The sequence below is a fragment of the Bufo gargarizans genome, chromosome 9, assembly GCF_014858855.1.
Source record: "Bufo gargarizans isolate SCDJY-AF-19 chromosome 9, ASM1485885v1, whole genome shotgun sequence".
Lineage (NCBI taxonomy): Eukaryota > Metazoa > Chordata > Amphibia > Anura > Bufonidae > Bufo > Bufo gargarizans.
In genome coordinates, this window is record NC_058088.1 from 182,102,282 (window position 1) to 182,117,656 (window position 15,375).

General features: G+C 47.2%; 1 protein-coding gene across 6 annotated transcripts in view; it reads left to right on the plus strand.

Annotated features, from left to right (window-relative positions):
- Positions 1 to 1,147: 1,147 nt before the first annotated feature.
- Positions 1,148 to 15,375, plus strand: part of GOLGA2 (golgin A2) — a 32,579-nt gene continuing 18,351 nt past the window's right edge. For 3 of the 6 annotated variants that reach the window (XM_044305228.1, XM_044305229.1, XM_044305231.1), the window contains exons 1-6: positions 1,148 to 1,273; positions 5,686 to 5,802; positions 8,343 to 8,423; positions 12,709 to 12,813; positions 13,753 to 13,796; positions 15,089 to 15,152. In XM_044305228.1, coding sequence (XP_044161163.1) covers positions 1,229 to 1,273; positions 5,686 to 5,802; positions 8,343 to 8,423; positions 12,709 to 12,813; positions 13,753 to 13,796; positions 15,089 to 15,152 — 456 coding nt within the window. In that variant the 5' untranslated portion in view covers positions 1,148 to 1,228. The remainder of the gene's footprint in view (positions 1,274 to 5,685; positions 5,803 to 8,342; positions 8,424 to 12,708; positions 12,814 to 13,752; positions 13,797 to 15,088; positions 15,153 to 15,375) is intronic. The other 3 variants (XM_044305232.1, XM_044305230.1, XM_044305233.1) reach the window with 3 other exon arrangements.

Genomic DNA, 15,375 nt, shown 5'->3' on the forward strand with positions numbered 1-15,375 from the left:
CACATATTCCAAAGTGCACCTTTCGGGTTTCGCCGGTCATTTTTTACACATTTTGATTGCAAAGTTCTTCTCACACATTTGGGCCCCTAAATTGCCAGGGCAGTATAACTACGCCACAAGTGACCCCATTTTGGAAAGAAGACACCCCAAGGTACTCTGTGAGGGGCATGGTGAGTTCCTAGAATTTTTTATTTTTTGTCGCAAGTTAGTGCAATATGGAACTTTGTAAGAAAAAAATAAAAAGAAAAAATCATCATCATTTTCCGCTAACTTGTGACAAAAAATAAAAAGTTCTATGAACTCACTATGCCCATCAGCGAATACCTTAGGGTGTCTACTTTCCGAAATGGGGTCATTTGTGGGGGTTTTCTACTGTTTGGGCATTGTAGAACCTCAGGAAACATGACAGGTGCTCAGAAAGTCAGAGCTGTTTCAAAAAGCGGAAATTCACATTTTTGTACCATAGTTTGTAAATGCTATAACTTTTACCCAAACCATTTTTTTTTTTGCCCAAACATTTTTTTTTTATCAAAGACATGTAGAACAATAAATTTTGCGAAAAATTTATATATGGATGTCGTTTTTTTTGCAAAATTTCACAGCTGAAAGTGAAAAATGTCATTTTTTTGCAAAAAAATCGTTACATTTTGATTAATAACAAAAAAAGTAAAAATGTCAGCAGCAATGAAATACCACCCAATGAAAGCTCTATTAGTGAGAAGAAAAGGAGGTAAAATTCATTTGGGTGGTAAGTTGCATGACCGAGCGATAAACGGTGAAAGTAGTGTAGTGCAGAAGTGTAAAAAGTGCTCTGGTCATGAAGGGGGTTTCACCTAGCGGGGCTGAAGTGGTTAAGGGGGTTTCAGCTAGGGGGGCTGAGGTAAGGGTGAATTCATACAAGGCAGATAATTTGTTACTGAGATTTCTGCTCCTGCCCCAGTCATCAGTACTGCACTTGTAGAAGTGATTTTACAGACAAGGCGTTTTCCGCCTCCTTCGGTTTTTCCTGCAGTGACACAGCCACATCCATAGTGATGGGCAGGGCGCAGCCATTAGCATGCTATCAAACGCCCTCCCGCACTTGAGTGACTAGTGGAACCGCCCACTCCCCCTCTCGGGATGGTACAGCTGGCAATGACGTCACGGGGATCGCGCTTTGCGCGGGAGTGCGCGCGGCGCGTTGCATTGTGGGTACGCGGTGACGTGTTCCCCTCCGGCCGGACCCAGGATGGCTGACGATAGACAGCACAAGCTGGCGGCGGCCCGGAGGAAGGTAAGGACGTCACGGAGGCTCTATTCGGTCAGGCCACCGTTGTCCTATGCGGCCTGGGACTGGAGACGGGTCGGGGGGCAGTGGGAGGGGTCGGCAACAGGGTATTGGAGGTGACAGTTATGACAGGGTGACTGCAGGGTGTGTGACAGGGCCGGGGGACATCAGGGGCCACTAATTATGTGGGGGAGGGGAGATGATGGGAGTCATGGTACCGCCTAGATGCTGTGTGTTGACCGCCATATTGCGCCGATCGCAGCGCATTATGCGATTTGGTGCGAATATGTTTTTCGTACGTGTCATGTGATTGTGGCGCAGGCACATGTGACCGCCACAAGATGACGCGACCGCAGAAGCCTCGCCATCATGGTCCCTTTGGAAATTCACATCTATCTTGACAGGTAGTGGTGGGGGTGGAGCATGACCCTGATTCAGAAAACATCCTGGGTCATTCTCCGCCCTCTCAGATCCTGCATCGGGCATGACAGTGTACGAGGTGTTCCTTTAAATATTATGGGGGAGATTTATCAAACTGGTGTAAAGTAGAACTGGTGTTGCCCCTAGCAACCGATCAGATGTCACCTTTCATTTTTGACAGCTCCTTTGAAAAATGAAATGTGAAATCTGATTGGTTGCTATGGGCAACTAAGCCCGTTCTACTTTACACCATTTTGGTAAATGACCTCCTTATATTTTTAGTCCGACCAACAATACCGGACGCGCTCAGTGTCTGCGCTATTGACTGTTTCGTTTTTGGGTGTCTGCGTGATGTCCTGAAAAGGAATGTTAGCTCCTCTGTTTCCGGCCGTCGCAAAATATACATTTTTTGGATAAGCGCTGTGCACACGTAGAACCAGCAAGAAAATCTGGAGATTTCGGCTCTGACACTTAAGGAATAGTGAGTGCAGCTCTGGAGTATAATACAGGATGTAACTCCGGATCAGTACCGGATAAGTAATGTATGTACACAGTGACTGCACCAGCAGAATAGTGAGTGCAGCTCTGGAGTATAATACAGGATGTAACTCCGGATCAGTACCGGATAAGTAATGTATGTACACAGTGAATGCACCAGCAGAATATTGAGTGCAGCTCTGGAGTATAATACAGGATGTAACTCCGGATAAGTAATGTATGTACACAGTGATTCCACCAGCAGAATAGTGAGTGCAGCTCTGGAGTTCTTTGTCCTGTGTTTCCAGTATGGACCCAGCCTCGGGTGATGTATGTACCGGCAGGACACCTGTACATTGTGCTGCAGTTTGCCCAGATTATTATGGAGGCATTTCTGTAATCCCTGCTCTCTACAATCGGCCTATTGTCCTGGTAAAAAATTCAGTGTCTTTTCTGCTGAGAAGCGGAGGCTGACACAGAATGTGCCGGCTCAGTTGATGGTGGCGGCCGTACTGCTGGGGACCTGCGGCTCCAGGATTCTCCTCTGGGTGTTACCCTTGGACACGTCCGTTCAGCATCCATGTGCTGCAGAGGACGCATTTTGCATAAGTTTCTGCCCCCATTAAGATATAATGAATTAGTCATTTCGAACCTTCCGCCTGTTTCATCTCCCAGCTGGGGGTTGTAGTTTTGCAGCATCTGGAGAACCATGGAGATCACTGCTGTAAAATCTGAGCTGCAGCTTGTGGAACTACAAATCCCAGCAAAGCATCCTCTGTTTTTTTTTGTCCTGTGTTCTCCGTCCTGGGCTGAGAAGGGGTTTTCCAGGGCGTCTCCTTTTAATGGTCCATGACAGATGGAGCAGACGCGGATGACATCCATTGGGTGTCCGTAGTTCTCGTGGACACATAGACTTTTTGGGCTGGAAGACAGAGCGCAGCATTACGTCACTGGACATCGGAATATTCTCGTGGAATTCGCTAAATAAGCCCCTTTGGGAACGGTCATAAGTCAGTAAAATAGATACTGTCAGTTTTTCATTGCCATTTTGCATCAGTGCGAGCCTCCGTTTTCTGTGCATTTATCTATTTTTGATGGCTGTTTTGCGTCAGTTATTAATGGCTGTTACAAAGGGATCAATTTCATGTCTTTTGTTTTTTACCAGTATAGATAATGACCCACTTAGTGTCCCCCCAGTATAGATAATAGAACCCAGTATTATAAAATGGTCACTTTAGCCCCTGACTCGTAATAGTACAGACAAAAAAAAAACAACAACTCCCTTCCTCCACTTGAGTGCTGCAGGACCCGCGCTACCAGCGTGATCATGTGACATCCCGCTTTGAGCGCAGGTCCTGCTGGATACCATAAGGCTCGAGCGTTCCCTTGCATTCAATTGGATAAGGTGAATACTTTTTTTAAATTCTTTTTATTTTAATCCCTGAAAAGTCCTTTATATCCGTTTCTAATGGCCATTAGACGGGTGCACTCCTGTCTAAACGGCTGTGAAAACGCGTCCTATTTTGTGACACAGGCTGTTGTGTGAATGAGGCCTTAGAAGAGGAGCGTCTGATACCTGTCATGCCTCTGTATGTACAGCCAGGTCCGTAAATATTGGGACATTGACACAATTGTAACATTTTCGGCTCTATACGCCACCACAATGGGTTATAAATGAAACAAACGAGACGTGCTTTACCTGCAGACTGTCAGCTTTAATTTGAGGGGATTTACATCCAAATCAGGTGAACGGTGCAGGAATTACAGCAGTTTGCATATGTGCCTCCCACTTGTTAAGGGACCAAAAGTAATGGGACAATTGGCTCCTCAGCTGCTCCATGGCCGGTGTGTGTTATTCCCTCATTATCCCAATTACAATGAGCAGATAAAAGGTCCAGAGGTCATTTCCAGTCTGCTATTTGCTATTTGCATCTGGAATCTGTTGCTGTCAACTCTCAAGATGAGATCCAAAGAGCTGTCACCATCAGTGAAGCCATCATTAGGCTGCAAAAACCAAACAAACCATCAGAGAGATAGCAAAAACATCAGGCGCGGCCAAAACAACAGTTTGGAACATTCTTTAAAAAGAAGGAACGCACCGGTGAGCTCAGCAACACCAAAAGACCGGGAAAACCACGGAAAACAACTGTGGTGGATGACCGAAGAATTCTTTCCCTTCACAACAGTTGGCCGGATCAAAGAACACTCTCCAGGACGCAGGTGTATGTGTGTCAAAGTCAGCAATCAAGAGAAGACTTCACCAGAGTGAATACAGAGGGTTCACCACAAGATGTAAACCATTGGTGAGCCTCAAACACAAGAAGGCCAGATTAGAGTTTGCCAAACAACATCTAAAAAGCCTTCACAGTTCTGGAACAACATCCTATGGACAGATGAGACCAAGATCAACTTGTACCAGAGGGATGGGAAGAGAAGAGTATGGAGAAGGAAAGGAACTACTCATGGTCCTAAGCATACCACCTCATCAGTGAAGCATGGTGGTGGTAGTGTCATGGCGTGGGCATGTATGGCTGCCACTGGAACTGCTCATGATCCTAAGCATGCCACCTCATCAGTGAAGCATGGTGGTGGTAGTGTCATGGCGTGGGCATGTATGGCTGCCAATGGAACTGCTTCTCTTGTATTTATTGATGATGTGACTGCTGACAAAAGCAGCAGGATGAATTCTGAAGGGTTTCGGGCAATATTATCTGCCCATATTCAGCCAGATGCTTCAGAACTCATTCGACGGCGCTTCACAGTGCAGATGGACAATGACCCAAAGCATACTGCAAAAGCAACCAAAGAGTTTTATAAGGGAAAGAAGTGGAATGTTATGCAATGGCCGAGTCAATCACCGGACCTGAATCTGATTGAGCATTTCACTTGCTGAAGACAAAACTGAAGGGAAAATGCCCCAAGAACAAGCAGGAACTGAAGACAGTGGCAGTAGAGGCCGGGCAGAGCGTCACCAGGGATGAGACCAGCGTCTGGTGATGTCTATGCGTTCCAGACTTCAGGCTGTAATTGACGGCAAAGGATTTGCAACCAAGTATTAAAAAGTGAAAGTTTGATTTATGATTATTATTCTGTCCCGTTACTTTTGGTCCCTTAACAAGTAGGAGGCACAGATGCAAACTGCTGTAATTCCTGCACCGTTCGCCTGATTTGGATGTAAATCCCCTCACATTAAAGCTGACAGTCTGCAGGTAAAGCACATCTTGTTTGTTACATTTCTAATCCATTGTGGTGGTGTATAGAGCCGAAAATGTTAGGATTGTCCCAATATTTATGGACCTGGCTGTAGATGTCTCTGCTGGCTCCCAGAGATATAAGCGATATGCAGTGATCAGCGGGACCTTCTGCCGCTCGTCCCATCGTAGGGGCACTGCAGTCTCACGGCTGATGACTGAGAGCAGCAGGCTGTCTATCGTACGGGCTCGCTTTGCTTGTCTGTGTAGATTTTAGTTGCAGCCGCCGGTAACCACTAGATGATTCTCATTTTTCCATTGTCTTTTTAGTTAAAGGAGTATCAACAGAAGACGACTCCTCCGGCTCCTGCGAGCGGCAAGAAGAAGAAGAAGGGAAGAGAGTCCAACAGCCATCCTGACACCCCCAATCGTCTGTCTCCAGACCCCGTAAGTCACAGGATCACATGATGTCGTGCACCATATATTAAAGCCGTTCTCCCATCCCCCTTGCTGATCAGCTGTTTGAAGAGGCTGTAGTGGCCGGTCACATTCAAGTGAAGGGGAATGAGCTGCAGTACCCAGAACGACCACTATACAGGGGACGGCGCTGTTTTTGGTATACTGCAAAGAGACCACCGTGCTTGACTGACCACTGGGGCCCCTTCAGATAACTGATTGGAGAGTCCAACCCCCGCTGATCTGATATTGATGTCCTGTCCTGAGGATATTGACTTCCTTACAGTTCTAACACTTACTGCCCCTCCTGTGTCTGTTCTAATGGATTCAGACTCTGCAAATGTGTATATGGCCGGTATCATATTGATCGTGATCTGTTGGGGTCCCAGAGTTCAGACCCTCACTGATGGGAATGCCCCTTTAAGAAGTGGTATATCCCCTGTCGCTGCTTATTGAGGCAGATTTGTCACGGTGGAGGTGAGGTTTAGCCCTTTATTGAGGCTGGGTCATTAATGGGTATGAGAAGACCTGTTGGCTGTCATGGCGTCAGTATGACTTGTTACCCAGCTTTCCCAGAAACGGAGATCACTGAGAGGCAGTTGAGGGAAATATTTTATGGCTTCACAAAAGAGCAGTTCTCTGTGAAGGAGGATTTTATTTATTTTTCCCTATTGATCAGTCTGACTTTACCCAGTTCCTCCGCCCTATGGACGGACACGCTCGCCGTACATACGTGTGCTGCTCTGGTATGGGACGCCTTTGCTGTCTGCATTCTCCACCTCTTAACACATTCTCATTGAAAGACGGATCCAGACAAACCTGAAAATCCAGATTAAAACGGTCTCTTAGTTCCCAGCATTTCAGTCGAAAATGACTGCATGCCCCCAGACCTGGCACTCGCTCCCCAGAGGTCTGTGCCAGGTCAAGAGGTATGCAGGAGGAGACTGGGGGTGATGATCCTGTGGGGGGTGGATAAATGGTTCCCTGCAGTCCCTTCGCTACATCCAGCCCTGTTGTTTTGGTTTTTTTTCCGGATTCTCTTTGACTGCCCTGTATAGTTGGCTCAACTACTACTCCCATCCTACTGTGGCAAATGCCAAACGGATTTTCCCATAGCTTGGTATTGCTGTCCGTCCAGTCTTTGGGCTATTGATGAGAAGAGCAAAGTCCCTTCCAGGTTCCTGAAGTTTCCGGGTTATTGCAGGGGTGTATTAGGGTATGTTCACACAAGAGCATTCTGGGCGCAGATTCCGCGCCAAATATCTACGCCAAAACCATATGCAGAACTTCCCTATTAATTTCAGTGGATAATCCGCATGTTAAATCATACAGCGTTTTAAAAAGCCGCACTGCGCAAAAATGAGCTGTTCTGTCGGTTTTTGAAGCAGATTCTACTTTGTGATTTTTCCATTGAAAATTAACAGAAATGAAAACTGCTGAAACCGCGTTAAAAAAGCATGCAAATAAGGGCTCATGCACATGAACGCATGCCGGACGGGCCTCATACTGTGGACCGCAAATTGAATTGCAGTCCGCAATGCATGGGCGCCGACCATAGGGCACTGTATGCGGACGCAGGACCCGTTCACTTGAATGGGGTCTGCAGTCCACATTCTACGGTCCAAACCACAAAAAAGTGCATAATCTAGTGAATGAGTCCGCCATCCGGGATGTGGTGCACAAACGACTGGTGCCCGTATATTGCGGGCAGCAATACAGGCACCGGCCGACAATTGTCGTGTGCATGAGCCCTAAGCCTGCTGTGGATTTTGCATCTGGTTTTATATTAGGAAAACTGCATAATTAGCAATTCCCTAATGTAATGAGGAACCTGCCGGTACAGGTGCTGTTATGGTGGTCTGGACTGTGTGCAGATGGGCATCACAATTTCACATGTGTTGATGGCACCGGCTGGCAGTGGGGATTGTGACGTCCTGTGTTACTAAGCTTCGCCCCAAAGATTTTGCAGATTTTTCTCACATTGGGAACCTGGGTGTCACTGCGATGCTGTTGACGTGCCCCCTCTTTCTGCTTAGGCTACTTTCACACTGGCGTTTTGGCTTTTCCGTTTGTGAGATCCGTTCAGGGCTCTCACCAGCGTCCAAAACGGATCAGTTTTGCCCTAATGCATTCTGAATGGAAAAGGATCCGCTCAGAACGCATCAGTTTGCCTCCGTTCAGTCACCGTTCCGCTCTGGCGACGGACACCAGAACGCTGCCTGCCTGACTAAGCTGAGCCAAACGGATCCGTCCTGGCACACAGTGTAAGTCAATGGGGACGGATCCGTTTTCTCTGACGCAATAGAAAACTGATCCGTCCTCCATTGACTGACTTTCAATGGTGTTCATGACAGATCCGTCATGGCTATAGAAGACATAATCTAACCGGATCCGTTCATGACGAATGCATGCGGTTGTATTATTGTAACGGAAGCGTTTTTGCAGATCACGACGGATCCGCAAATAACGCTGGTGTGAAAGTAGCCTTACCTGCCTTTTCCCCTTCTCTCTCTTTCTCTCACTGTCTTCAGATTGAGGCCATTTTGAAGGGGCTGGTATCAGATCTTCATAGATCCAATGGGGTGTCCATCCCTGGTTTGGGAGACGAGAAGGTGAGCTATACGGAGGGAGGTGCTGCCATTTTCCTTTGGCTTTGCCCATGCATCTGTACCCTGTGCCCCCCACCCCCGATGCTTGCTGCTTGTCCCTTTTTTATTTTTTTATTGTTTCCCATTTGGTCTCTATTCGTTAATATACGTTTTTATTGGGGGGGGGGGGGGCACCTGATTTGTACCTCATTGTTTACTGTACAACCCCTTTGTGATTATTGTGTTTTATCAATTGTGGTTCATCAGGATGTGCAGGTGTTTTGTTAAAGGGGTATTCCACCCTATAAAATCATGGCATATTGCTATAATTGGGGGGCCTCCAACCTCTAGGACCACCGCGATTCTGAGACTGAAGGGGATACAATGCCATTTTTTTTGTCCCTGCAACGAGGTGAACTGCAGCGCAACCTCATAGAATTAGAAGAGGATGCAGCACTCCTTCCATCTCCGGATCAGGGGGGGTTCTCGGAGGTCAGACTCGTACCCATCGTAAAGGATTGGCATATGCTTGCAATGTACCATTTTCTTAAAGAGAGTACCCCTTTAAGTCAGTTTTCTCACCTGATACATTCATGCTATATCTATATGGCGTTACTTGCTGTGCATCACTCCTGAACTGAAAAAGTCCACCAGACAGAGATAGCCGAGCGCCGCACTTTGCTCTTTTCGGCAGCCCCATAGACTTTGAATTGGAGCATTAGGGCACGTGACTGGTCAGATGATGGACACCGTACCCCCATTCTCATCGTCAGCGGTGGTTTCCAGCGGTTGGACCACTATTGATCAGACACTTAACACCCAGGAAAGGACACGCTCCCTTAGCTGTGATGGGGAGAGAGCTGCAGAGGAAAGGACACGCTCCCTTAGCTGTGATGGGGAGAGAGCTGCAGAGGAAAGGACACGCCCCCTTAGCTGTGATGGGGAGAGAGCTGCAGAGGAAAGGACACACCCCTTAAGTTTCCAGCTTTAAATAAATGTAGCAGAGCTGTTTGAGCAATGAATGGGGAGATCTCTGCATCCATGTGAGGTACAGGACTGGTTCTAGCTTTGTTAGAAAGAGACTGTCGTGTGCTATATGATACTGATTTTAATTACTTTCCATTAATCATGGCATAACCCCTTTTCAGGATGAAATACACTTTAAGTATTGCTTTTTTCTCCCTGGCACTGTGCTGTTTGTGCTGGTATATTGCAGTGACACTTGGTGCACCCTGCTGTAGTATAGCCGAGCAACCTTTGGCACTATGCTGCGGTAGGTACCTCCAGTGCAGATTTATAGCCCTCCATTTATTAGACCCGCGTCACGTGAGCCTCTTTGTACAGTGTAGTACAGCCGACAACCTTACTCCCATCCTCTCCGGCGTGACCATAAAGGCTCCCTAGCCAGGCTGCAGGTGGATGTTCCCCTTTAAGAGGTAATACATGGGCATTAGAAGGGATTTGTAAGTGTTGATTATGGAGGAGCACCTCCGCCCCTACTTTGCTTCGGTCTCGCTCCTCTGCAGATAGGATCCGGATCCTGGGTCTGTTGAATAATCCTGCGGCCATTTGCTGCTTCTTGGCACCAGCCCTGTCCGAGATTAGACGTATCGCTGTCACTTGTCTTCAGGCATTTGTCACGGCAGCTGCCGGGCACACGGGACGCCTGGTGCTTCATGAGGGGGCAGTGGATGGGTTACTGGCGGAGCGGCAGCTGACTCTTTGCATATATTTTTTTTATTTGATTTTTTGGTATAGAATTACTAAGAGATTACTTCTTTTAAACAAACCAGATGAACAAGGGGCGAGGACGCCTGATATTTACCCTCGCTCCACTCTGATTCCTAGAGGGGGACCGCCTTTTTGGTATCTCTGTGCCTTTTTTAATAAGGCTCCATTCACACATCCGTAATTCCATTCCGCATTTTGCAGACCAATCCATGCGGAACGCACGTTGCCACTGTCCGTATTTTGCGGATCTGCAAAACACACACGGATGTGTGAATGGACCCTTAAGCTCATGGATGTGTTTTTTGGGGGGTGAAGGGTAAGCATCTTGCAGTACATGTGCGCGCCCCTCATAGAAACTCTTTAAACTTGAAATTAACCGGTAGGTCTCTACCTTTTGGGACGTGCAGGACCTTCTAAGGCCTCGGTCACATCTCCGTCAAGCAGATACGGCACAAATGCCAGATATCGTCTGGATAAAAAAATACGTTGCATGTAACTTTATTTTTATTCGGCCCAGATCCTCCAGTCAATAGGGATCCGGCAGTGATCTGTTGACTCCGGCAGTGCTGGATCCGTTCATCTGAGGTGTGAACATATCCAATTTGGTGCCATATTGTGCATTCCCCTTTATAAAAGGGGTCTCCTGGCATCAGATGCCCTTTGAAGGGACCCTGTCACTAGATTTGGGGGTGGATGCTGCTTTGCAGCTGGGGTTTGGCTTTCTAAAGGGGTCTCAAGGAGCAATGAAGCGAGGACTATTGATCCCCTTATGCGTATGCGCCCCATGTCGTTGGACGAGACTCCTGGACTCCTCTCCGGTAAAGTAGAATGGGAATGGACAGCTACAGGTAGGTATAAAACACCCCATTATGTGCGTTAGCACCAAAATCCTGACTATGTGATCGTGCCATGGAAGGGGGGGCGCAAGTAACACATGACTGATAAGACTAAGCTCAGGGACTGTCTGTAGCCTGTAAGCATGGAGATACATTGGTCTGCATAGGGGCTGCATACACAGAACGGTAGGATCTTTACAGTCAAGCCATTTGCTAAGTTACGTTATTTTATTAAATAATCCTCAGGACAGGCGTGCAGCGAGCCGTCGCCATCAGTCATTCCTTTTCCCGGAGGCTGCAGAACATGGCCGCCTCTGAGTCAGGAAGGGCGCAGGAAGTAACGAGTGTCTATTACACAGGCGTCGTTCTCTCCTCCCTTAAGATCCTTCATCCCAGCGCCTCTTAACTGGCCAAACTGGAACGGCTGACAGATAGGAGTGTGAGTCACAGCCAACAAGTCACTTACCTGCCCTGTGTAAATGTCAGGGGCTTGTGCCAAGATCTGCAGGTGAACTACAACCCCCAGTCTGCAAAGCTGAGTGATAAGCAAGCGATGGCCATGAGACTAATCCCGATTCCGGAAATTTGCCTTTAGTCTTGTACTAAATGACAACCTTGTAAATTGAACGCTCCAGGCCCTACTAGTGCGGGGGTGGAGCATGACACAGGAATTCAAAGACCACCCAAATATAGTACTCGGACTCCATTAGTCGCTAGACTGAGAAGAGACAAGCGCACAAACTGAGACAGAACCAAGATGGACCCGTACACTTTCTATTTCCCTTGTCTCCTGCAGCAAGGAGATACGACGCTCTATATGAGTGCTTCTCTCTACCCGTTCTAGTGATCGGTGGGTGTCTCAGCACCTGCGCCCCCCCCACCAATCAAAACTTTTCATATAGGACCTGTCAAAAGTTTTCTCAAAGTTCAGTGACCCTTTAGATCCTCGTCCCCTTCACTATGTATTCCCTGTGCAAGGAACTGCAGCGTGGCCCCTATACCAGCCCTGTAGCCTCAGGATCTGTGGGTGGTCCCAGAGGTCAGACCGGCCAGATCGAAACGCTCACTTTAGCCTGCTTAGGCCTCATCCACACAACCGTATGCTTTTTGCGGTCCACAAAATACGTTGTCCGTCTTCCGTCTGCATTTTTTATTTTATTTTTTGCAGGCCCATTGACTCCGTTGGGTCTGTGGTCTGCATTTTGAGGCCAACTATAGGTCATGTTCTAACTTTTTGTGGAACAGATACGAATGCGAAAAGTGCGTGGGTCCTTCGAACGCTCTCTGCATCCATATGTCTGTTCTGCAAAAAGATAAAAGATGTCAGTGGGTACATAGAAAAAATAAAAAATGCAGACGGCATACGAACCGCATCCGTATTTTGGGGACCGCAAAACAGTCGTGTGCATTGGGGCTTTAATGTTAAGACAGTGGTTTACTACCCGTGGCACTCCAGCTGTTTTGAAACCGCTATGCCCAGGATACCATGGCAGAGGCAGGGCATGCTTGGAGTTGTAGTTTCGGAATAAGTGGAGAGCTTAGGTAGGTAACATTTTGTTTTGGGGGCATCTAGACTGACGGTAACACCTAGAAGGATCACATGCTGCTTGTCGTACAGATGCCGGGACGTTATATGGTCCGTCTGATGACGGGTGCCCTTTTATATTGATCTGTAACGCCCTCCCCTTGTGCCGCATGGATCCGCATGTCGTGCTAACCCGCCCCGTTGTGTGCTCTGACAGGTGCTCTTGGAGAGAGATGACGCTGATGCCGAAATCCTTACAGATGATGTCCTGGACAATTCTAAAACCCCGACCGAAACCCAGTTTAATAACCCACTGTCTGAGGTGTGAGGCTACCACACGGCGTCTATATGGCTGCTCTCTTCTAATCTCTGTCCTCTCACTTCTTGGGCCACATCGTACTCTCTCTCTCTGTGGCTTCAGGCTCCGGAAATAATTTTTCACTTTACAATACTAGAATAGAGCCTGTTAGATAACTGCTGTTGACGGATCTTATTTTCTAACAAGTCTGAGTCCTGCTGTCAGTGGGTCACGGTAGTCCTGTTAGGGCCTGTTCACACAGCGGATTTCCCTTTTGAATACTGCGGGCAGAATGCATCTTTAAAAGGCCGACCGCATGAACGGCAGTGCGCCGACAGCAGTGGGAGGCGGACACCATGCAGCTGCCACTGGAAGCAAATCCTGCCATGTTGACCGGGCCCTAAATATGTGGAGCCATGATTGGGATAAAAATAAGATCTACCAACAGCAGCCACTGACCTGCTTGTGGATGGTTTCTATGGTGGCTGGAAGGTAAAAATCTATATATATATATTTTTTTTCTGACTGTATATCCAGTTTTAATAAGGTGATAGTTTCTATCTCTCACTTCCATCTTGGTAAATTTAAACGGTAGAAATATCATGTATTTCTCAGTTCTGTGTATTAAAAGGATTGTCTCATCAAGACGTGTTTTTTGTTTTTTTTTATTATTATTGCAATTGGCCGACTACCATGGGTCCTGCTTCAGAAACGCCTCCAATGAATGGCCGACTGATCTCATGGACGGGCCTGATTTGATATATGGCTGCTCTGTCCAGTATTAGCAGTGATAGTAGATATGTAATACATGACATTTCTCCGTTGACCCCCGTCTCGCTGTTGGCCTCCCTGTGTTAGCTTGCATGCCGCCATGTCTGTACCCTGCTTATATTGCCCTCCTGATGCCTTCCCATTTTTGCCGCTCAGTATCTCTGCTCACCCTTTTTTGGTTTTGTTCTGCAGCAAAATGACTACGATAGCGGGAAGGTGACAGCGGACAGCAAGAGGTGAGTGTTACCTACAGCGGTTTTCTAATTGGCAGTCAAGATGCCAGACCAAGGTGGTCCATGTTCTTAAGTCACTCACATCCTTGGTAAAATCAGAGGACAAGAGAAGATCACCAATCCTGGACTTGTATTCAGACCGTTCTTACAGCTTAGAGGGCATCTGTCAGCAGTTTTGTACCTATGACACTGGCTGACCTGTTGCATGTGCACTTGGCAGAGGAAGAAATCTGTGTTGGTCCCATGTTCATATGTGCCCGCATTGCTGAGAAAAATGATGTTTTAATATATGCAAATGAACCTCTAGGAGCAACGGGGGCGTTGTCAGTACACCTAGAGGCTCTGCTCTCTCTGCCATTGCCAGGTCCTCGGCACTTTAGGCATCAGGGCGAGGCGTGATGACGTTTACTTTAATGGGGCAGAGCGCGATACTGAGCACAGCAACCATACAATGTACGGCGCTGTGCTAACAGGAGCGCTGCTGCCTTCTCAAACAGCTGATCGGTGGGGGTCCCGCCTGTCGGACCCCCACTGATCATATATTGATGACCTATCTAGAGGATAGATCATCAAAATCTCGTGAAAACCCTTTTAAAGAGGACACGTCTCCTCTCCTGACAGGTCTATTTTAGTAACTACTTGTATCCCCCATGTAATAATTCTGGAGCTTCTAGTCTTATCTCTATATATTTTGCTATTCCTCTGTTACAAATGAATTTCTAGCACTTTGCAAAAAAAAAAAAAAAAAGGTCCAGATGGGTGTTACCAGTTGTTGTGCCCCTGCCGATCTCGGACTGTGCAGAGACCCCCCACCCGAAACTGGTAACACCCATCTGGACTTAAATTGCAAACTGCTGGCAATTCATTCATAACTTCTAGCAGGAACAATAAAGGAACACCACGACATATAGGAATAGGTGCTCCTGAATCGTTATTAAATGGGGATTTCAAGTAGTTACTTACACATGTCAGGAGAGGGGACAGGTCCTCTTTAAAGGGGAAGTTTCCACCAGGATGCCTTCCCATGCACATAAGAGCAAAGTCAGCAGGACTGGCTGACCGACTATGTGTAAGTGGAGGAATGGCTCACCCCGACATAAAACTTTGGTGTAAAAACAGCTGATCGTTCCCTATTAAGAACACCTGCACACTTGGCACTGAAGATGATGATCATCATATACTCTTGAGATCAGGGTCTTGCACTGTATAGAGCTATTTCTTTGTAGGTAAATTAACGTGAATTAGAACAATAAATTCAGTGTCCTCCCTTTATAATGCATGACTCCTTCTTGCAGGTTTGTCTCCTCGACGGACAGTCTCCGGCAGCTTTCTGAACAGCTGAATGGCCTGGTGTCGCAGGTAGGTGTCCATACCGGACGCTCAGATGCTGCAGGTTTAACGCATGTGTACAATTTATTAGGTTGCCACACACATTGAGTTAAAATTGGATATGTGGACATATTGCATAAGTTGTTCCCCAGAGGTTGGGAGAAATGGCAATTGGCCAAATTGGTGTTCATCCAGCAACTATATAATCTATTAGGCCAGGGATGCCCAACCTGCGGCCCTCCAGCTGTTGCAA